The following is a 24,278-nucleotide window of genomic DNA, read 5'->3' as shown; positions in this document are numbered from 1 at the left end:
TCGGAGACTGCATGTTGTAAAAGTCATTTGGGATCGCGTTTCTCTTTCACGGCGCAGAAGAGAAGAGAGAGGAGAGAGAGGGAGAGAGAGGGGAGAGAGAGGGGAGGGAGAGCGACAGACAGACAGACAGACAGACAGAGAGAGAATTTAAATCGGTTCAAATATCAGAACCAGTGAATGATTAATCATCCTGTGTATTAATTGTTCGAGTTTGAGATCGAACACAAACGCAGTTTCACATCAAAAGGAAAGACAGCGAAACTAAGAACTGCTTCCGGACCACTACAGTTCTAGTTCCGGTTCTATATATAGTTCGGACCGAGACGCTCTGAAGGGTCCTACCTGCAGACCCCCCGGAGAGGACCTCCAGCAGCAGCGGCAGTTCCCCCGCTCCCAGGCTGAGTGTGGAGGATGGTCGTCTGGTCTCCTGAAGGTCTGGACCGGCGGGACTCGAGGGGAGGGTGGAGGCGGACCCGCTCGACTAATGGGAATTCAGAAAGGCGGTGGCGTCATTAGTTACCAGGTGGACCACAACAGTTGAAGTGGAAATAAGTGAATCAACCGAACGGACAGAAGAGCGCCAGAGAGGCTTGGTAGACCTCGGTGTTAACCAGATTAAACACAGGCACGCAAACACCCACACAAAATAAAAATATAAAATATATACATAGTAGGCCATTATATAAATGTAAATATGTCGGTGGACATATAGGTTGACTCCATGTGTTCTGGTCTACTGTTGTGACAGCGTCTTGGTGCTGAGGAGACCAGCAGGACCGCAGCGCCCCCGTGTGGCCGCCCGGTGAACCGCGGGTCGCTGACTGCAACCGCCTTTGGGGGAATTATGAATATGATAGGAAAACAACGCCCTCACAAGTAAATGACGTCGTCATAACAGAAAGAATTAAAAACAGGCACAAAACTTTATAAAGAATTAAAAAGATATGAGCAAATAAATGCACAAGTCATTTATGGTTATTAAAGTAATGAAATAGAACTCAGTATCTCTGGTGGCGTGCTCGGGGTGTGGGTGTGTCCGTAGCGCTGCGGGGCGGGGGGCCTTATCAACACGGTGAGAGCCGACTGTTCTCAGCCGTTGAATGAACCCGAAAAACTCAAAGAGAGAGTAACCGAGTGACGCAGTAAACCCGCTCAGACCCGCTCCGCTCCTGGTTCTCGCTCAGCCCCGCTATCCTCCTCCGTTCAACGTTTCAACGTTCAACGGGAAACAGGGAAAGTATTATTAGCTATGTGTTTAAGCCATTTTCACCAACAGCAACACAGATAATACCGTGTCACTACACATTCCCATACTTACAGGGGCGGCTGGTATCAATGGGCTAGTGGGGCTAAGCTCTCCCTATATTTTTAAATAAACATGAGAACATTATTAAATTAATGAAAATATTAAAATATAATAATTACTAAAACTTAGAATTGGTTGATTTTGGTGCAACAGAGAAGCAACAGCACCAAATAATCACAAAAACGCAGGAGATACATATAGATATGTTGTGTGGGCTTAGAAAAGTCAGCCCAGACAGTTCGTCTGGGCTGACTTTTCTAAACCCACGCTTAAGAAAATCAGCATCCAATCGGTGTCGTCCAATCGTGATTGACAGGTGTTATGACATACCCCCTTGATTTAGAGACCATTTGGGCTAAATGAATATAGCCCAGACCAGCAGTGACTCTCACTGATGACGGTCACTGTCAGAGGCGGGAGAAAAAAGTGAAAACAAAACCTGACCACAATGGCGAGTGCTAATCTACCTAACGAAGTGGACTGTCTACTGACTCATCCGTTTTCGTTGATGTCTTTAGAAGAAAAAAAAGAAATAAAGAGACTGGGGGCACATCGGCCAAACGATGTTCAGATAAAACAAAAGGACACGCGACAAAATCGTTCATTTTGCACCTCTCGGTTCGAAAGGAAGGACTATAAATAAAGAAACATGAATGCAGTGCAACTCTATTTGGAAACTGTGTGAAGCTTTCAATGTTTGGCAAAGTAAATATTGCCTGTCAGCTGGATGACGGCCACCACATCTCCGTACACAGAGACACAACAAGCAGGTGAAGAAAAACAGACATTCACAATCTTCAGTGCACTTTTTCGGAGACATTGAAATTAACACAAATAGCAATGACAACCCCTATGACATCGGCAGAGTCAGAGAGGTGCTCCAGTACACTGAAGAGGATGGAAACATTTCTCCGAAGTGCCACGGGACGAGATGGGCTTAACGCCCTAGCGATGCTGTCTGTTGAGCGGGACCTCATCCAATCACCGGACGTCAATGGCATGGTGATTAACCTGCGACTCAGGAAGGCTGTCGATGTGAGCTTCTCGGCCCAAGCTGCCCTGATATTGATTTGTTTCGGGACATGATGCTTGCTTCATACTGTTTGTGATAAAAACAGTGCAGTTGGCAGTCGTTACAGTGCGAACACGTTTTGTTTGTTTGTTTGTTTGTTTGTTTGTTTGTTTGTTTGTTTGTTTGTGTGTGTGTTTGAGAAACTTTTGCCATCAGAACATGTTTGTAGCCTACTTATCTAATTGTTTATAGAGCATTATTAATTGCTGTAACTTGATGCTGTATCTCTGGACTGTACCTCGGATGTGATTTTGGAAAATTATTTAGTTTCTCCATTGCCTGCTGTCTCCCTGCACCCTAATTGTTGTGATTCGAGGCCTGATATTGAATTTATTTTGGACATGATGCTTGCTTCATGTTTGTGATAAAAACAGTGCAGTTGGCAGTCGTTACAGTGCGGACACGTCTAATGTAGTCTCTCTCTCTCTCTCTCTCTCTCTCTCTCTCTCTATCTGTCCCCCTTCCCGTGAGGATGGACACTGGGTTACAGCGGCCCTCACAACCCCACAACACCACCCCACCCCTTTCAAGTGTAGATTGTATATAGTTCTATTAAACCTATGGTGGCATCATGCCTTCAGTGTGCATATTGTATATAGTTCTCTGCAAACCTATGGTGGCATCATGCCTTCAGTGTGTATATTGTATATAGTTCTCCTCAAACCTATGGTGGCATCATGCTTTCAGTGTGTATATTGTATATAGTTCTCTGCAAACCTATGGTGGCATCATGCCTTCAGTGTGTATATTGTATATAGTTCTCTGCAAACCTATGGTGGCATCATGCCTTCAGTGTGTCTTAAGCAACCACACATAAAAGGTTGCACATATTATATTGATATTTTATCGTATTTGTCTAAATGCATACTTGACTGTAGATAGATTTATGAGTGAAGTTACCAACACAATAGATGGAGGCTGTAACTCACCCATTTTAGAATCACATTCTCTCTTGTGTATAATTCCCAATTATAATTGATGTATTTGCACTTTTTATCTTTCTGAATTCTACAAGGCAGATAAATTAAGTTAAAACTCAGTTCCCCGGCTCCATTCGTCTTTGCAAGGAAATGTTCTATTTTGTCTTTATTATTGTCAGAATGCACCAGAATGCTTAGTTTGTATGTGAAAATCACAAAAAACCCGCCACTGCATACTTATAAAGCTAAGTAACCATAAAGCCATATTCCCAAAGGTTAATTTCGGTTGGTGGCCCAAAGGTTGGTTCATCGAGATAAGCAGTAGGTGGCGCAGCGCCAATCAAACCTCAAACGTAGAAAAACAATGTAGAAAACACGATGGAAATATGACATTGATTTGTTTCATGTATTAATTTGAGGAAGGTTACGGTCTCCTCATCGCTCCACATAGATCGGATGTTTTCGTCTGCCGCTATTATTAACATTGAAAATGCACATGTGGATGGAAACCCAGACAGCTCAGCTAGCGCGACACCTAAGACGAGAAAGCGACTAACGCTAACTAAGCTGGCTACAGGCTGATAAAATAATTCAGCACATCACAAATATAACATAAACTAACGTTAGATTGTTGAACACAAATTGTCCTGTTAACTAGTAGCTACATGCACAACGTCATGCAGGCTAATAGGCAGCCTGGGCACGTAATGTACCTATGACTAGCTAATTGAGCTAAGCTAGAAGCTACAGGCTGACAAAATAATATGTATTTTTTAACCCATTACAACATCCACCGATCGTTAAACAAAAGCAATCTACATGCACCAGTTCAAACATAACATTCTTGCTATTACTATGACAGAAGACTTACCTGCGCATTGATTTTCTGTCCCCTCAGCTCCCGAGTCCCTCTCTGTCTCATCATGGACTTCAAAACGCCCTCTCTCGTTGCTAACTGTGGATGTTGCCAAGCTGTCACTCCGAACGAGACTGGCCAATAGAGACGTGTCTTACATCTTTCGGCGTAGGTCCCGCCCACATGCAAACAAAACTTTTGGATTTGCAAGCAAAACTTTTGGATTCCCATTAATTCATTTTTTATTACATTTATTTTACTTGCAATAAAACATTTTTTGATTGCAGTGTCGATAGTTTTGCTCTCAAATCTATTTTTTGATTGCAGTGTGGAAAGTTTTGCTCTCAAACCTATTCTGTTTGATTGCATAATAAAGACACAAATCTACCTCCATAGGAATCTGGACCAACTGGTTGGTCCGCAACAGCATACTTTAAGTCTGATTTAGTCTGACGGTTTTTATTGCACACTTTATTACAGCAGGAAGAAGACTAAGGTACGGTCGTCGACACTGATCTGTGATATAATAATCATATGCACTGTGTATATTATCATTGTATATCATTATATATCAGTAGGTTGATCTATCTATTGTAACGCATACGGATAAAGATGTTATTTAATATGGGATTACAATTGTGAACGACCTTGAAGCCGTGTACGTTTTTAAGTTAGCCGGTCTCACTGCTGGAGCTCAACGTTTTACTCTTTTAATATTTACCATTCAGCAGATGCTTTTATTGAAGTTTGACGTCATTAAGATGTAAAAACATGTATTGTTCACCTGATTTAAGTGTTCTTGTGTCACTTTAAGGGTACTTAGTGTAGAATGTAGGCACGTTGTTTTATTCTTGATGATGATCGTTGATTATTATTAGATGATTATTATTGGTCCGGATCTTGGACATCTTGGTTAGTGAAGGTTTTAAACGTATATTATTACATATTTAAGATGGTCTTGTTCTATGGGCCTGTCCTCACAGATCTGGTTGTGATGTCATACGTCACGAGGAAGTCCATGTGTGGCCATGCTTTCAGAGCGGTTAAAGCAAGACCGATAAGAAGAGGAGGGATTTCTTGATCTTCAGGTTGCTCTGCAGACGTACCCAGGGAGGTCTTCATCAGTAGAGGGGGACCAAGGTGTGGAAGGTTCAGCTCCACAGCATTACTGATTGACAGCTTATTGAGGAGGCTCTTTGATTGGCTGGCCTCCAGACGGGGAGCGTGTTATGGAGGTCAGAACCAGAGGTAAAGCCTCCTGGAACAGGACAGTATGTTGAGGAACTGGCTCTGAGTGGCCCATCAGGTTTCCCCTCATCTGAAGGAGAGGGTCTATAATCTGCGTCAAGGAAAGACCACCCTGCCTCTCGTCCAAAGAGACAACAGCCCCCTGAGACCGGCAATATGCAGCTCATATTAAAGCAGAGAATAAACCGACGCTGAACGGCCGTAAAAACAATATGGAGTTGGGTAGGGGCCCCTATGAGTCTGTGTATTAATGACTAACTCTTCAGGGGGGTTCAGTAGGGGCCCCTATGAGTCTGTGTATTAATGACTAACTCTTCAGGGGGGTTCAGTAGGGGCCCCTATGAGTCTGTGTATTAATGACTAACTCTTCAGGGGGGTTCAGTAGGGGCCCCTATGAGTCTGTGTATTAATGGCTAACTCTTCAGGGGGGTGCAGTAGGGGCCCCTATGAGTATGAATTGGGGGCCCAATCAGTCCTTAATAGCACTTCCTGCTCTGAGTGGGAGGGGCCAGTCTGTGCGCTGTGACCTATGGTCCAGATGTTGTTGAGGGTCCCAGTGTAAGCCTTCCTCCCAGTCTGCTGTGGTGCTCTCCCAGTGTAAGCCTTCCTCCCAGTCTGCTGTGGTGCTCTCCCAGTGTAAGCCTTCCTCCCAGTCTGCTGTGGTGCTCTCCCAGTGTAAGCCTTCCTCCCAGTCTGCTGTGGTGCTCTCCCAGTGTAAGCCTTCCTCCCAGTCTGCTGTGGTGCTCTCCCAGTGTAAGCCTTCCTCCCAGTCTGCTGTGGTGCTCTCCCAGTGTAAGCCTTCCTCCCAGTCTGCTGTGGTGCTCTCCCAGTGTAAGCCTTCCTCCCAGTCTGCTGTGGTGCTCTCCCAGTGTAAGCCTTCCTCCCAGTCTGCTGTGGTGCTCTCCCAGTGTAAGCCTTCCTCCCAGTCTGCTGTGGTGCTCTCCCAGTGTAAGCCTTCCTCCCAGTCTGCTGTGGTGCTCTCCCAGTGTAAGCCTTCCTCCCAGTCTGCTGTGGTGCTCTCCCAGTGTAAGCCTTCCTCCCAGTCTGCTGTGGTGCTCTCCCAGTGTAAGCCTTCCTCCCAGTCTGCTGTGGTGCTCTCCCAGTGCAAGCCTTCCTCCCAGTCTGCTGTGGTGCTCTCCCAGTGTAAGCCTTCCTCCCAGTCTGCTGTGGTGCTCTCCCAGTGTAAGCCTTCCTCCCAGTCTGCTGTGGTGCTCTCCCAGTGTAAGCCTTCCTCCCAGTCTGCTGTGGTGCTCTCCCAGTGCAAGCCTTCCTCCCAGTCTGCTGTGGTGCTCTCCCAGTGTAAGCCTTCCTCCCAGTCTGCTGTGGTGCTCTCCCAGTGTAAGCATTCCTCCCAGTCTGCTGTGGTGCTCTCCCAGTGTAAGCCTTCCTCCCAGTCTGCTGTGGTGCTCTCCCAGTGTAAGCCTTCCTCCCAGTCTGCTGTGGTGCTCTCCCAGTGTAAGCCTTCCTCCCAGTCTGCTGTGGTGCTCTCCCAGTGTAAGCCTTCCTCCCAGTCTGCTGTGGTGCTCTCCCAGTGTAAGCCTTCTTCCCAGTCTGCTGTGGTGCTCTCCCAGTGTAAGCCTTCCTCCCAGTCTGCTGTGGTGCTCTCCCAGTGTAAGCCTTCCTCCCAGTCTGCTGTGGTGCTCTGTGCTGGTGCTCTGCTGACACACACTCTCCCAACAGCTGCACAACGCCGCAAACGCCAACCAGAAGGAGAAATATGAAGCGGACCTCAAGAAGGAGATCAAGAAACTACAGGTGTGTGTGTGTGTGTGTGTGTGTGTGTGTGTGTGTGTGTGTGTGTGTGTGTGTGTGTGTGTGGTTAACCAGCTCATCATAAATGTCATGTCATGTAGCCATGATTGCAACAGTCTTTTAATCTTTTTTGTTTGCCAAAAAAGTGACAAATTAATTACTCAATGCCGAGTGTCATTTTTCACGAAACACCCAGCTTTGATTCAAGACCAACTGGTTCTGAACCACGGCGATGTCAACACCCCAGTCGTTGTTGCCAGACTGTACTAGTAGTTGTAACCATGTACATCATCTTCTTGCTGTTCTAGCAGAGTACAGCAGCAGAGTGAAGACTCCCCTGCACCCAGCTGTGTCTCCATGAAAAGTGGACAATCTATGGATCAACCTCTCTATTTTAAAGATGGAAATCAGTCTATTGAGCAAAGGTAAGAATTTGTTGGAGATAAGAGATTAAAAATACAACTACATGAATAACTACATAAATCCTGGTTCTTGACGCCCCTCCAGAGAGGAGAGGTAGGAGTTTCAAACAGACGATGAAAGCAGACCAATTGGTTGTACTCTACTGGTACTGATGTTTAACAGTCAGGAGGGATACACTAGAGCGTGTATATCTGTGTGTGTTCTTCACAGACACCAGCAGAGGTCAAAAGTCGCCAGTGCTCAGTCTGTTCAGCAGCATCAATCCGAGCTGATCAAGGTGTGTAAATGTCCACCAAGACGTTTGACTTCAGCTCTCCATGGACATTAGAAATCATCTCTTGTCCAGCGGGACGTGGATCCAGGACAGATGCTTCTGATGTCTCAGTTGGTTCAGTTAAAGTTCTCCTTGATGTTTGTTCTGTTCCAGAGGGCTGAGGACAACGCACACGCTTTCCTAGACAAGGAGCTGAAGAAGCTCTGGAGGGATCTCTTCACAGATTACCTACAATGCACAGAGAGCCCGAGGGAGGAGGAGGTGGAGAAGGAGGATGGTAAGGAGGAGGAGCAGAGGAGGCGCGCCATAGAGGGAGTAGTGGACATCGCACAGCTCTGCCTGATGGAGATGAACCAGGTGGAACTGGCTGAGGCACTGAGGAGCAGTAAGAGACTCTTATTTTGAAAAACATTCAAGAAGGCGTCTCCTATTTTTGAGCGATAAGACAATTGCATTTATTATTAATTAGACTCATGGGAGATTTCTGAATGTCTTACCTTTCTATGTGGAATAATCTTTCCTCTTGGAGTTGTATTGGTTTGAGCCAGATACATCGGGTTAGTGAATGTATCAGGTTAATGGTATGATCCAGATACATCGGGTTAGTGGAGGTATCAGGTTAATGGTATGATCCAGATACATAGGGTTAGTGGGGGTATTAGGTTAATGGTATGATCCAGATACATAGGGTTAGTGGGGGTGTCAGGTTAATGGTATGATCCAGATACATAGGGATCATGGTGGGGGTGTCAGGTTAATGGTATGATCTAGATACATAGGGTAAGTGGGGGTATCAGGTTAATGGTATGATCCAGATACATAGGGATTATGGTGGGGGTGTCAGGTTAATGGTATGATCCAGATACATAGGGATCATGGTGGGGGTGTCAGGTTAATGGTATGATCCAGATACATAGGGATCATGGTGGGGGTGTTTGGTCGATGGATTGCCCCTGAATCGTTCTAATGTGGGGGATCTCTTCCCATGCTCAGAGAGCCAGAGCGAGGAGGAGGAGGAGGAGGAGCATGTTGATGGTAAGGAGGAGGAGCAGAGGAGGCGTGCCATAGAGGGAGTGGTGGACATCACGCAGCCAAACATAAAGTCGAGGAGGAAAAAGCAATTTTTAAACCTTGTCGATTGAGCATAAAATACTTCTTTGTTTGTTTTCGGGCACCGAAAATGCCGGATCCGTCTGGACGATCGGCACAAACGCAGGATGACAGGCAGCTCGTCTGGAGCGTCTTTCCCAGGGACACCTTGACACTCGAACTAGCAACCTTCCGCTCTACCTCCTAAACCATCCCGACCCTAATTAGTGCCTTTATGTTTAATTAAATTGACATTACTTTACTATGTTCCTGTCTCAGCGAACGGAGCTCAGACTCCAGCAGGGACGCGGGAAGTGGGGGTGCCCCCCCCCGGCGGCCCCTGGCTGTAACTGCAAGTGAGAACGTTTTCTGAACAAATCAATACTTTTTTTTTTTTGTACAATTTTATCATACAACATGATTCTTCATTAAATTATTGACATCCACCCTTTTTATGATATTTATCATATTATCATTTCATTTTATTTAGAACATTGTCTGTGTAGGCTGATGTAGGCTATGACGCACAACGCAGAACAATGCTATGCGCGCTGGAAAATTCAAAAAGTCAAGCTTGTTACAAGTGCAACATGTCGCAGAAAAGATGTATTTCCGATTTTTTGGGCCCGAAGAAGGCAAAACTTAATCAAAACACCAGCCGGTCATCCGATTCCCTGTCAGCAGCCCGCTGTCTCCCCTGCACCCCTGAGGAAGAGAGTTCATGTTCACAGACGCTATTGCTGCAAGACGGCGCCGGCAACAATGGTGCTATTGCTAGCCCGCGCCCTCCGGTCGAGCCTAATATCGACTGCGCCGGCAACAATAATGCTAACCCCCCTCCGGTCGATCCTAATATCTTGGCTTTGGCTAACGTGCAACTGCCGGCAGTCGCAACAACTAGTTATTCTGTTGGTGAAGAGCCCTGCCAGCCAAAGGAGTTTCACTTCCCAGCCAGGCAATCGGCAAGTGAGAACTTTAGCCGGTCATTTAAGGTTGGTTGGTTTGGACAGTGGACGTGGCTACACCACGTGAGGGAATTAAAGGAGGGTTTGGCAATTGGCAGAAGGCAGGTGAAAAGTTTCGGGACCATGAAAAATCTCGTTTCCATACAGAAGCCATAAGCAAGCTGGCGGCATTGAAAAGCACCCTAATTAATGCGCTTATGTCACAAGCAGTAGCTTAGGAGCATATGACTGCGCAGAATGTTTTGGACAAACTGGTTGGCAAAAAAAGAGCAAAGACGGACGGTTTATTTGACGGAGAAACCGTCACTTTCCTCATATCAGACAACTCGTAACTCGTGGATGAAAATTAAGGCTTTCTTTTATTGTCACTTTCCTTTGTAAACCTTAAGAAATAACCTCCTGAATCCTTGTTATAAAGCTGTGTATAATCCCGGATTGCCGAGTTGACTCTAATTTCCACATTGTTTACTTGCTAACGTTTGTGAATAACAGTGGCTAGTTGGCAGAGTTAGTCTTTTTACACACCAGTAGAGTGTTTATCAGAGCGGAGCCCTAAATGTGACGTCACCCGTCATCTCGTCTCTGTGAACAATGGATGTTGCGCAGCATTTATTAGGACGTCATTATATAGACTCTCTCTCAGCACCCCCCCCCCCCCCCCCCCCCGTCCCTGGACTCTCTGCGCTGCAGTCAGAGGCACCAGCCGGCTGCAGTTCACTTAGTGGCCAAAGAGGGCAGTAATGAGAGGGAGGGTCTGATTCTTACATTCAGGGGGCTCTCTCCCCTGCTGGGGGGGGTGTCAGCGCTCATTTGAAGCAACCAGACAAACCCTGGTCGCTAGACCTGGACTACGGTTCTGTTCGTTTTAGGTGAGAACGTGAGAACCCGATACAAATACGAGGCAGCGTGGTAGCTTGTATAACTAACTTGTAGAACTTCGTATAATGTGAACCCACACATTGAGCCGCATTCAAGAACCACTGGAAAACAGATTTGTGCTTCAATCGTTTATACCACCACCCAGCCTAGCTCCACCTATAGAACCACCACCCAACCCAGATCCACCATCAGAACCACCACCCAACCCAGATCCACCTATAAAACCACCTCCCAACCCAGCTCTGCTTTTAGAACAGAGATAGGTTGGGTGGTGGTTCACTGACACACAATGATAGCACTACTTAGCAAGTTATAAGAAACATGGAAAGAATCATTGAAATACTCCTGTCCTCACACCAACCATGATGTTGTTGGAATATTAAATTGATCCTGAAATATTGTATCGACTGGATGCACGACCAGAAATACTGAACATCGTCATTAAGGTTACAATCCACTCATGGATGTCTTCTGTTGTTTTCTCATTTAGAAACTGACGATGACGAGTGGCAACAAAAAGTCTGTTCCCATCTACTGGAGAAGTTCAGGTGTGTGTCTGAGGGAGTCGCTGATGCAGGAGAGCCGACACCTCTGAAAGACATCTACACAGAGCTCTTCATCACGGACAGGGGTAGTGGAGATTTGAGCATGGAACACGATGTCAGACTGATTGAAACAGCTTCCAGGAAACGAGCCTGGGAGGAAACACCAATCAGATGTGAAGACATCTTTAAACCCTTACCTGGACAAGTTCAACCAATCAGAACAATGATGACAACTGGAGTGGCCGGCATTGGTAAAACCGTCTTAACACACAAGTTCACTCTGGACTGGGCTGAAGGCAAAACCAACCAGGACATACACATCATAATTCCCTTCACTTTCAGAGAGCTGAATTTACTGAAAGAGAAAGAGTTTAGCTTGGTGGAACTTCTTCATCACCTCTTTATTGAGACCAAAGAAGCAGGAATCTGCAGATTCGACCGGTTCCAAGTTGTCTTCATCTTGGATGGTCTGGATGAGTGTCGACTTCCTCTGGACTTCCAGAGAAACCCGATCTGGACTGATGTCACAAAGTTCACCTCGGTGGACGTGCTGCTGACAAACCTCATCAGGGGCGACCTGCTTCCCTCCGCTCGCATCTGGATAACCACACGACCTGCGGCAGCCAATCAGATCCCTGCTGAGTGTGTTGGCATGGTGACAGAGGTGAGAGGGTTCACCGACCCACAGAAAGAGGAGTACTTCAGGAAGAGATTCAAAGACGAGAAGCTGGCCAGCAAAATCATCTCCCACGTCAAGAAATCACGAAGCCTCCACATCATGTGTCACATCCCAGTCTTCTGTTGGATCACTGCTACTGTTGTGGAGGACTTCTTCAAAACATCCCAGACAGGAGAGGAGGTCCCAAAAACCATGACTCAGATGTACATCCACTTCCTGAGGGTTCAGTCCATACAGGGGGACAGGAGGTATCATGGGAGGCCAGAGAGCAGGGAGATCATTGTTTCTCTGGGAAAACTGGCTTTTAACCAGCTGGAGAAAGGCAACCTTATCTTCTACGAGGCAGACCTGGCAGAGTGTGACATCGATATCAGAGCAGCCTCAGTGTACTCAGGAGTGTTCACCCAGATCTTTAAAGAGGAGCGTTGGCTGTACCAGGACAAGGTGTTCTGCTTTGTCCATCTGAGCCTCCAGGAGTTTCTGGCAGCCCTTCATGTCTTCCAGTCATACGTAAACACTGGCGTGGATCTGCTCTCTGAAAAAAAAGAAAGAAAAATTAATCTCTTGAGGAAAAAATCTCAACTTCACCTCCTCTGCCAGAGTGCAGTGGACAAGGCCTTACAGAGTGAGAGCGGACACCTTGACTTGTTCCTCCGCTTCCTCCTCGGCCTCTATCTGGAGACCAATCAGATTCTCATGCGAGATCTGCTGGGACAGACAGGAAGAAGCTCGCTGGCCAATCAGGAAACAGTCAGTTACATCCAGGAGAAGATAAGTGAAGATCTCCCTCCAGAGGGAATTCTCAATCTGTTCCAGTGTCTGGATGAGCTTAACAACCGTTCCCAAGTGGAGGAGATCCAACAGTCCTTGACATCAGGAAGTCCCTCTGAAAAATCTCTCTCCCCTGCTCAGTGTTCAGCTCTGGCCTTCATCTTACTGTCATCAGAAGAGGACCTGGACGTGTTTGACATGAAGAAATACTCTACTACCTCAGAGAGAGGTCTTCTGAGGCTGCTGCCAGTGGTCAAAGCCTCCAAAACATCTCTGTAGGTTAATTAATAACATGTATTACAATACACAACACAATTTACATAATACTAGTATATAAAAGTTATAATAAAATACAAATCATCTCTATAAGGGCACTCATAACATGTATTACAACACACAACTCAATTTACATAATACTAGAATATAACAGTTGTAATGACATACACAGCATTCACAGAGCGCCTTTACAATGTTTAAACATGCACACAATACAAAATAAACATAATTTTCCTTTACATGATCATAAAAATCGAAACAAAGAAACTAAACATTTCATCAAATTTAATAACATGTTCTATTTATTGTGTGTAAAGGATGAATGGCTGTCAGAGAGATGCTGTGAAGCTCTGGCCTCAGTTCTCAGCTCCAACTCCTCTAGTCTGAGAGAGCTGGACCTGAGTACGAATCGGCTGAAGGATTCAGGAGTGAAGCTGCTCTCTGCTGGACTGGGGAGTCCACACTGTACACTGGATACTCTCTGGTCAGTTCTACTCAATGTGCAGTTACACCACAATTTCCATTTCAGAAGACGCTTAACATATTTGCATCCGTAAAGTTCAAACACATAAATATATCATTCTTATAGCAATGACTCCCCATATTTGTATTTTGGTTGCCATGACAGTATAAAGTGCACATTACAAGTTTTTAAAGGTCCCATGGCATGCTATTTCATGGATGCTTTAATATAGATATTAGTGGGCCCAAAACACAATATTTGAAGACGTTCCCTAAATTCAGCCGTGGTGCAGAATTACAGCCACTACGAGCGAGTCACACATTGAGCTTTCCCCAAATGCGCCGTTGCGATGTCTCTAGCCTTAATGCAAATGAGGAGGAGAGAGGCGGGTCAAGGAGGAGGGTGGGGGTGTGGCCCTGAGCAGCTTGCGGCCACGGTACCATGAGCTCTGTTTACAGTGGATGCATACCCCACACAACCACCCATTGAACTGAATTGTACAGTAGCGGCGCTGGTTCGCACGAATAACTGTTCAGGACTGAAGAAAAAGTGTGTTTCTTGCCCGATTGTTATAAGTGTTATAATATAGATATAATTGGATTGTGATTGTGATTTGAACGTTAGCATAGAAATGTGATTTATGTTTTCCCGGTTGAAATGTTAAAGATGAACTGAACTGAAATTTGAAGTTTAGTTGAAATAACAGATGTATTGTCTGCCTTCTCATTGGTACAATAACTAAAAATGGCTGAACTTGCTAAAAGGGATTAAATTGTACGGTGAAAGTGTTACCGGGCGCCGCCATGTTGGATTTCACCAATCAGCCACGTCACTGGCATGGTAACCTGCTCCTCCTCTGTGGCTCTAGCAGCCATAGCAGGTAATGAGTCAGGCTCTGAGGCTCGCTGAAATGGCTACGGAAAAGCAAACAACCAGGTCTACAGGAGGATCATACTGCATTGCCCCTGGCTGCAGTAATTAATTATATAGGGCCAAGGCAGCTGGGGTAATCATACATTTCCACAGGCTACCTTTCAATAGGAAACCAGCCCTTAATACATGGCTGGCAGCCTTAAAACTAACTAACCCTCCGATAGCCCGTCATGTCAATCTCCACAAGCTAGCACTCCGACCATAAAGTGTATAAACTATTACTCTGACGATATCACAGATCTATGTTTCCAAGCTGCTAATTAATCCACGGTGGGTCTGTAAACAGAAGTTCCACAAATGTCCCTTTCTACTCACCCTGATGTTCCTCGAGTAGCCGATTGCTGATGCAGAGGGAGTTAAACTCGAAGAAGTAGTTTCATAGTAAGATGTATTTGTGCAATATCCATCTGTGCAATACCCATCAACATCCACCAGAAAGTTAACCTCCAACATCCACCTAAAGTAAACGTGACACTCGAGAATCCGCCTCGCATCTATGCTCATCCGCGGGTGTATCTCCCAAAGTGCATCCAACATGTCTTTCAGGACCCGTCCACCCGGAGCCGATTTTTTTGTGAAACCATGTCTTTAATAACCATGTTATTAGGCATATAATAAACCATGTTCTTTAATAGGTCCATGGTCCCAGGGTGGTTTCAAATAAAACCGGACCTATGCGGTTTCGTGTTAGGATTCGTGTGGACGCCTGAAGTGATGTTAGAGTTGCGTTGAAGGTTACAGTTTTTTTTTGTATTATTTTTGTAGCTTTAAATACAGCCCCTTGGTCAATTTAATTACTAACTGTACATTAAAAAGTATTTCTACTCAATCTTAAAGGTTAAACAACTACTATCTCCTCCTCAACTTGAATGTTTTTCTACAGCGCGCAGGCTGGATGCGCTCCACTTTTTTTTGTGGGGAACCAGCGCCTTGAATATGTAGGTACTACAGCGTTTGTACAGCTCGTTGCGTTTCCGCAATGAGTCCGTCTTTATGGGGATATTCCTGAAACGCATCAAAGGAAAACAGAGGGGGAATGGTCGTTTTCGCCTTGTTACTTGGTTGCTATTTATGGGACGCTCCAGTGTCTCCGCCCAGACGTCCCTTAGAGAGAGCATGGCCACTTCCAAAACCTCTCTCTCGCCGCACAGCATCCGAAATGCCCTATGCATGGTTATGCAACCTAATCCCACCATTAGATGGTCAAGGTTGACCGGGACCTCTCGGCAGCAGACCGATTCAACGGCAGTGTCCACGATCCGGCAGCACCACACGCACACCAGCCACGCCCACACGACCCGAAGGTGGAGCTGGAGCCTGAAATTGATCCCTCTCCACCGGGTGGCAGTCGGACACTACAGGCATGTCCCTCACTGGCTCAAACGCGAACCAGCCATATTAAAATCACTATTTTCTGCCGTGCAGTGAAGAAGACATTTGCGTGTCTGCAGCAACAACCTAGTCCTACCATGCCAGTGACGTCATCGGCGCTCTAATACTAAAAGATGCATTTTCTTTTGTTGCTAAGAAAGCTATATATTGATAATATTTTTTTGTGTAATTTTTTTTATAATGGTCATAACTAACACGTTATCGATGTTGATTATTTCAGTTCAGCTCATCTTTAATGTTAATTGGAACAAATGTATGTATACTGTATTGAACGTTGGCAAGTGTCTTTTGAACTATTTCTCTGAAATATAAGCTGTGTTTCATGTTGAGTAAACATCAGAGGTAATGGACAGACATTTTCTATTTCATTATGTATTGGGCTACTTACCTGGGGGTAGGGGCGCTTCACCTGTTTAGCGGAATCTAAATTAGGGGGGTGCTGTCAGGTCGCAAACACTACACACACTTTAGGCGGTTCCTCAGGACATCCTGAATCCTACTTTACCCTGTCTAGTAAGCTACCGTTGATCTAGATGGCTAAACAGCGCACAACGTGTTCACTCACCTGGACATTGAAGCCATAGGCATTGGGTGTGGGGGACCTAGATCCTGTCCCACTCAGTCCAATCCAGACTAAGAACTGTGTTACCCCTACAAGGCGGCGGTAATAATCCCGACCGTCACACATATAATATATATTATCACCGCCAAAAGCTGTGTGAGTCTCCAGACGATATTATGAATCTCAAACGACTGCGTCAGGTTCTCCAACGTCTCTGGTTCAGACTGAACCACGACATGGAGGAGAAAGGGATTGTTGCCTGCGGTTGTCTCCCGCCGGAGCCTCGCTGTCGAGGCAGCGGTCAGCGCTTAGACAACACGTCCTCCTGCAGCGCCGAGGCGGTGGTCCCTCGGCAGCGGGCAGCGGGAAGCGGGGCTCTAGCGGGAGACATTCGCGGGCAACAATCCCATTCTCCTCCATGTCGTGGCTCATGTACACTTGCCCTACAGTGTGTGTAATCACACACACACACACACGTGGCGCTCGCACGGTCGTAGCTCATTTTCTCATTGGCGGGCCAAATTCTCTGGGCGGGCAAGGCAGAGAAAGGGGAGGAGCTTGGCCCCTTATGACGACGTATGGGGCCACATTCCAAATCAGCGCACCTTCCATTTTTTCAAAGGCGAGCAGGATACCTAGTGCTCGTTTTACACCAATCGCAAGTTTTAGCCACTGGGGGACTGTAGGCAATGTAGGGAAACTCATATTAACGTTAGAAAACCTCATGAAGTGAGATTTTCATGCCATGAGATTTTAAATGATAGGATAAGGTGTACGTTGCATTGCATTCTTATTGTACTCAATATGGACTTTGGACTTGTTTAGTAACGTTAAATAACAGTGCCTTCTTAAAACTGTGTTTTTGGGAACTTTAGTGATAAGTGTTGTTTAATATTTGTTCATGCATTTGAAATCTACCTCATGATCATTTAAAAATCACAGTCATTATCATTAATAAAAATGCAAAAAGAACAGGGTTTAAAATGTAATAAAACATTGAACCGAAGTCCCTAATATGTTATGTTTATTGTGTGTAAAGTCTGAGTGGCTGTCAGCTGTCAGAGAGATGCTGTGAAGCTCTGGCCTCAGTTCTCAGCTCCAACTCCTCTAGTCTGAGAGAGCTGGACCTGAGTACCAATGATCTGCAGGATTCAGGAGTGAAGCTGCTCTCTGCTGGACTGGGGAGTCCACACTGTACACTGGAAACCCTCAGGTCAGTTTGACTCAACCTGCAAAGAGTTGAAGGTTCTGGAGGTGGAATATAAGAGTTTCTTTCATTGTAATTTGTAGGAAATGGGGACATTTTGCAAGGGCTGTTTCTACCTGTGTGCCATGTTGAGACCTATTGTGAAATTACAGTGTTTCTATTTCAGCTGATTGCCGTAGCATAACCCCTGGTAAAAGGGATGAAGTGTATCCTGAAAGTGGGGGAGCCAACTAAACTGCTAGTCAGCCTGGGTTCGTCTGCTGTCATAACTGTCATATCATTGGGAAGCTACTATACAGTTGCATCCATCCCGCCCCTTACACACGTGGACAAAATTGTTGGTACCCCTCTGTTAATGAAAGAAAAACCCACAATGGTCACTGAAATAACTTGAAACTGACAAAAGTAATAATAAATAAAAAAACTTACTGAAAATTAACCAATGAAAATCAGACATTGCTTTGAATTGTGGTTAAACAGAATCATTTTAAAAAACAAACTAATGAAACAGACCTGGACAAAAATGATGGTACCCCTAGAAAAGATTGAAAATAATTTCCATTTTCCATAGGGAAATGTTAAACTAAGGTGTGTCCTCTAATTAGCGTCACAGGTGTCTTCAAACTTGTAATCAGTCAGTCTGCCTATTTAAAGGGTGAAAAGTAGTTACTGTGCTGTTTGGTGACATGGTGTGTACCACACCGAACATGGACCACAGGAAGCGAAGGAGAGAGTTGTCTCAGGAGATTAGAAAGAAAATTATAGACAAGCATGTAAAAGGTAAAGGCTATAAGACCATCTCCAAGCAGCTTGATGTTCCTGTGACTACAGTTGCACATATTATTCAAAAGTTTAAGGTCCATGGGACTGTAGCCAACCTCCCTGGACGTGGCCGCAGGAGGAAAATTGATGACAAAATGAAGAGACGGATAATAAGAATGGTAACCAAAGAGCCCAGAACAACCTCCAAAGAAATTAAAGGTGAACTCCAAGGTCAAGGTACATCAGTGTCAGATCGCACCATCCGTCGTTGTTTGAGCCAAAGTGGACTTCATGGGAGACGACCAAGGAGGACACCACTGTTGAAAGCGAATCATAAAAAAGCGAGACTGGAATTTGCCAAAATGCATATTGACAAGCCACAAAGCTTCTGGGAGAATGTCCTATGGACAGATGAGACAAAACTGGAGCTTTTTGGCAAGGCACATCAGCTCTATGTTCACAGACGCAAAAATGAAGCATACCAAGAAAAGAACACTGTCCCTACTGTGAAACATGGAGGAGGCTCAGTTATGTTCTGGGGCTGCTTTGCTGCATCTGGCACAGGGTGTCTTGAATCTGTGCAGGGTACAATGAAATCTCAAGACTATCAAGGCATTCTGGAGAGAAATGTGCTGCCTAGTGTCAGAAAGCTTGGTCTCAGTCGCAGGTCATGGGTCCTCCAACAAGATAATGACCCAAAACACACAGCTAAAAACACCCAAGAATGGCTAAGAGCAAGACATTGGACTATTCTGAAGTGGCCTTTTTATGAGCCCTGATCTAAATCCTATTGAACATCTGTGGAAGGAGCTGAAACATGCCATCTGGAGAAGGCACCCTTCAAACCTGAGACAACTGGAGCAGTTTGCTAATGAAGAGTGGGCCAAAATACCTGTTGACAGGTGCAAAAGTCTCATTGACAGTTACAAAAATCGTTTGATTGCGGCTTAGCTCAGGAGGTAGAGCAGTTGCCTTGTAACCGAAAGGTCGCTAGTTCGATCCCCAGCTCTTCCTAGCTGATTGTTGATGTGTCCCTGAGCAAGACACTTAACCCTAACTGCTCCTGACAAGCTGGCTGTCGCCTTGCATGGTTGACTCTGCCGTCAATGTGTATATTAACCTATGTAAGTCGCTTTGGATAATAGCGTCTGCTAAATGCCCTAATTGTGATTGCCTCAAAAGGTTGTGTAACAAAATATTAAGTTAAGGGTACCATCATTTTTGTCCAGGTCTGTTTAATTAGTTTGTTTTTTAAAATGATTCTGTTGAACCACAATTCAAAAGCAATGTCTGATTTTCATTGGTTAATTTTCAGTAAATTTTTATTTATTATTACTTTTGTCAGTTTCAAGTTATTTCAGTGACCATTGTGGGTTTTTCTTTCATTAACAGGGGTACCAACAATTTTGTCCACATGTGTACAGATGATCGGAGGACAAACATGTCCCATTTTCAGCTAATGATACGACTAGATGGCCTGTCGTCAGGACTCTGGTCTTTTTCCTCTCAGGACCTCTGTGTGTGTGTGTGTGTGTGTGTGCAGGTTGTATGGCTGCCTGGTCACACAGGAAGGCTGTGCTTCTCTGGCCTCAGCTCTGAGCTCCAACCCCTCCCATCTGAGAGAGCTGGACCTGAGCTACAATCACCCAGGAGACTCTGGAGCTGCGCTGCTCTCTGCTGGACTGGAGGATCCACGCTGGAGACTGGACACTCTCAGGTATAGAGAGGACAGCTCACCACTCAGGGACAGAGAATCTGATGAATGTGAATCCTTCTGTTTCTAAAGACCAAACGCTGCTCTCTCTTTGTCTCCCCCAGTGTGGAGCACGGTGGAGTTTGGAGGCTGAAACCTGGTCTAATGAAGTGTAAGTGTCTGTTTAGTCTGAATCATCACAACCATCATTCTGCTGTTGTAGCGGGCAGCCTACATCCTTACCGTAGTTAACATTATTAGAAACACCTGCCCCGTGGAGGGATACAGGTAGAGTAAAAAGTCCCAGTCCTGTTGACGTCCCCCTAGCACTGCGCTGCCATCTTGCCGACCGGTCCCACTGACCCATTTGTCTCAGTGGTAAACTGGCTCAGCAACCAACAACTACGACCACAATCAAATACAAACCACAGTCAGGCACCCAGCTTGGTGTGCAGAGGGCTGTAACAGCAGCCTTAAGAGGAACCCCGGCTGGATTAATGAATCTGTAACAGTAGAGAAAAGGGGAAGAGATAAGTGGTTAGCTGCATCAGAATATAATATAGATATAACGTAATAAAATTGTATATATTATATTATTATAATTATTACATATATTGTGTTTCCCGCTCCTCGATGTCTCGGGGTTCAAAGTACGTATCACGCTTCAGAGTCGGGGTTAAGCCACACACGGCATTTATTACAAGGATCCTTCCCCATGGGGAACACATGCACTCCACATAGGGTCTCCATTAGCCTCTATTCGGTTGTGGTCTCCAGCGCTTCCCCAGGGCCACTCGCTCCCCTTCTCCCGTTCTGGTGCTCCTTTTAAGATGGCTCCTGGGCCTTCTCCTCCCCCCGGCCAGGTGTCCGCATCTCGCTGATTGGGGGGAGAGACGTGGTGCTCTCTGTCGCCGGTTAGTGGGCGGCGGCGATATACGCCGTCCACCACTGATCCTCGGACCCGCCCGGGCCGAGGTTTAAGGGGCGGGAGGCCACAATATATTAAATATAATATAAAGTGCTTCACTTTTGCGTCCTTCCACGGTATGGGGAGGGGTTGTGACCTAGATAAATATATAAATATATATATATATGTCATGGAAATTTAATCGAGGCAAGCGTGAGGCCGGTAATAACGGACAAAAAAAACCTGGGGGTAACAAATAAGGGTTGGAGCCTAAAATGTAAATCTGTCCAGATGTCGCTGTCCCTCTCTCTCATTTAGGGGAGGGGTGAGGCCGTACCGGGCGAGATCAAATGGCGGTGTTCTAAAATACGTGACGTAGATGAACCTAATGAATCAGCACTCATGGAATGCCTCTTGGCCAATCAAATTACTTTGGTCACACTGCAAGCTAATGCTAACGCCAAACCTTTATTGCTCAGGTTTTTTGTTTGGCTGTTCACATTGTTTTAAGTGTTGCCAATATCATTTCCAGTGTGAGTGGTTCATAGTCTGAACTGATCCGCATGTGAAAAAGAACTACAAACAAATGAGCCCGTTCATGAGGTGAGTGCTGCATGCAGCGCTCAACTATTCTTCATAAATTGTATTATTTTTTCTTTCTTATTCTCTACAAACTTTGGGACCTATCTCCTTCCTACATTTTTTACCTAGAGACTCCATTCAAATTTTAAAACATTCAGAATAGCTTGGAATCGCGCGCATCTTTTCAGATTTTTTAAATATTTTATACTTTTTTAAGATATTCTACTTTTAAAATATTATCTTTTTTTAACATGGGAGTCAATGGGAGGACGGCAGAGCTGTCTGTTTAAGACATTAACTAAATCAATTTTAACCCTTTATCTTCGTTCAATCCATTTAACAAATCTACGCACTTGTATCTTCAATAATATCCAGCGGAACTTCGATATCATTTAAACTATACTTAGAATCACAGTTTTAGTTTCATTCCGGCTTCATTTTCAGTTGGTCTCATTGAATTACGTTGACGCCGGCGAGTGAGAACGTTCAGCAGCGTTGCCAGATTGGGCGGTTTTTCCCGCCGGATTGGGCTACTTTTGGAGGCCGTTCAGGCAGTTTTGCCAGATTGGGCGGTTTTTCCCCACTGTTGAGCTACTTTTAATCACGCACCGGCTCGCTATTCTCTTAAAGACACACACACACACACACACACGCACACACGCACACGCACACATACACACACACACCAGCAGTTCAGAAAAATCGACACACTTGCATCTATCAGGGCAATACATTTGACGTTTCAGATTCTTCAGTTCAATTCATTTTACACTTTATTTGTTTCCAACCATTTACTTTTTCTTAAATAGTGTGCATGTGTACATTGTTTACTCCATTTAGACTGTTGAACTTTTGTTCAAATACCTTCACTTGATTTAAGCCATTTAACATTTCTTTATGTCTTAATCTATGTGGCTTTATTAAAAAATATTTCCAACCTCACTTTGTACCACCTCACTCACCGCATTTTCTGCAGTAAATGCATTTTCTAGTTACTTATGTGATAAATGTACATTACATTTTTTTTACATTACAATACATAATGATTGACATCAGTGTATTTGTGTGTGTTTAGCAGCTCATCATGTCTGCTTCTCCCTCAGATGCCTGTGAACTCACCCTGGACCCCAACACGGCCCACAGAGACCTCTCTCTGTCTGAGGACAACAGGAAGGTGACGTGGGTTGGAGAGGACCAGTCGTATCCGGATCACCCAGAGAGATTTGACTTTCGGCCCCTGGTGTTGGGTAGAGAGGCTCTGACTGGGCGCTGTTACTGGGAGGTAGAGAGGACAGGAGGTGTTCTTATAGGAGTGACATACAGAGGAATCACAAGGAGAGGAGGGGGTGATGACAGCAGGCTTGGAGGGAACAACAAGTCCTGGGGTCTAGATTGTTCTGATGATCGTTACTCTGCCTGGTACAACGGTAGACATACAGTCCTCCCTCTCCCCCCCGCTGGCTCCACCAGAGTAGGAGTGTATCTGGACCGGCCTGCTGGCTCTCTGTCCTTCTACAGAGTGTCCCCAGGTGGAGGAGGGTCCTCAGACACACTGACACACCTCCACACCTTCTGGTCCTACTTCACCCAGGAGGACCTCCTCCCGGGGTTTAGGGTATGGGGGCGGGGGGCCTCAGCGTCTCTGTGTCGGTTGTAGAAAAAAGCGGGCGCGGGGGAGGAGGACTGTATGTATGTATGTATGTATGTATGGGGGAGAATTAAGTAGGTAATATTAGTTTTAATATACTGTCTCGTTTTGATATCAGTTATTCGGTTATTCTACCATAGATTTATCTCCCTCTACATTAATAAATATATCTATTTTAATGAACACATTTGTAGTCATGTTGTTTTCGGTAACATGGTAATTTCTGTTGGGTTTCTGTATCAGACGCTTGGGATTATTTCTGTACAAACTCAATCTGTCACTAAATATGGTGTTGATGTGTATGATTTCCTGGTCCTTAACTGTAAACAAACAGGGTCATAGGTCAGGATAGATGGTGTACTACGTGTGTTGAGGCCTTCACTCTTCAACCCAACATGTACATAAACTAATTATATCTTCTCTGATAACTTTGTATAAAATGTGATTCTTCTCTAATAAAATGTAAAATGGTTCGGCTATAACCATGTACGACCACCAGAGGGCGGTGTTTCTCGTTTCTTCATCTCGACAAAAGTGGGAAGTTTGTTAGGGTGAACACATGAGTCCGTTTGCAGGTCAGCAACACATTGTTGAAGGGTAAGAACCACCTTAGAACCACCTGGCGTTCACAGGGGAACCGACTTCTACGAGATCCAAACCATGTGGTCTTCGGTCTGAGTGAAGTTCTCCAATGGAGGGGCGTGTGACTTCAACGCTCAGAAAGCATAACCACCCAGGGCCTCATCCCACCACCCTCAGCATCTCGGTGATGTGTGTGTGTGTGTGCCTGTCTATCTCCCAACCTACTACCTCTCATTCATGCTATATTGGTTACGTTAAGTCCGCCTCCAGCTAGCAGTGAGTGTAATTCTCACTCTGCATATTAAACAGTATTAGTCCAGGCCCTCTGTTCCCAACGTCCGCTAGAACCACGGTTCTCTGACTCCAAACCACAGCTCGGCTCGACGGCCGTGTTGTTAGTGGAGTCCTGAAGGGGTTCCCCAGTGTCTCCTAGAACCCAGCACCCTGTTCCCTAGAGGAGTCTCCTAGAACCCAGCACCCTGTTCCCTAGTG

General features: G+C 45.4%; 1 protein-coding gene across 6 annotated transcripts; it reads left to right on the top strand.

Annotated features, from left to right (window-relative positions):
• The first annotated feature begins 4,629 nt into the window (after window positions 1-4,629).
• Window positions 4,630-23,688, top strand: LOC307084952 (protein NLRC3-like). Of its 6 annotated transcripts, XM_079749508.1 has the most exons (12): window positions 5,144-5,624; window positions 7,083-7,157; window positions 7,463-7,579; window positions 7,788-7,854; window positions 8,005-8,236; window positions 8,845-8,886; window positions 11,275-13,054; window positions 13,366-13,539; window positions 17,445-17,618; window positions 19,918-20,091; window positions 20,193-20,239; window positions 22,660-23,688. In XM_079749508.1, exons 2-12 carry the CDS (start codon window positions 7,120-7,122, stop codon window positions 23,211-23,213), a joined length of 3,399 nt encoding a protein of 1,132 aa, XP_079605634.1. In that variant the 5' UTR covers window positions 5,144-5,624; window positions 7,083-7,119; the 3' UTR covers window positions 23,214-23,688. The 6 variants fall into 6 exon arrangements, with proteins under 6 accessions (XP_079605633.1, XP_079605631.1, XP_079605634.1 ...); XM_079749507.1 differs by lacking the exons at window positions 5,144-5,624; window positions 13,366-13,539 and adding an exon at window positions 4,630-4,650 and having other exon boundaries at window positions 7,466-7,579; XM_079749505.1 differs by lacking the exons at window positions 5,144-5,624; window positions 13,366-13,539 and adding an exon at window positions 4,640-4,650.
• Window positions 23,689-24,278: the final 590 nt, after the last annotated feature.

This window comes from Pollachius pollachius, assembly GCF_949987615.1.
Source record: "Pollachius pollachius genome assembly, chromosome: 13".
NCBI classification, from domain to species: Eukaryota; Metazoa; Chordata; class Actinopteri; order Gadiformes; family Gadidae; genus Pollachius; species Pollachius pollachius.
Note: the sequence above shows the minus strand (reverse complement) of the source record. Positions and strands in the feature narration are given on the sequence as shown.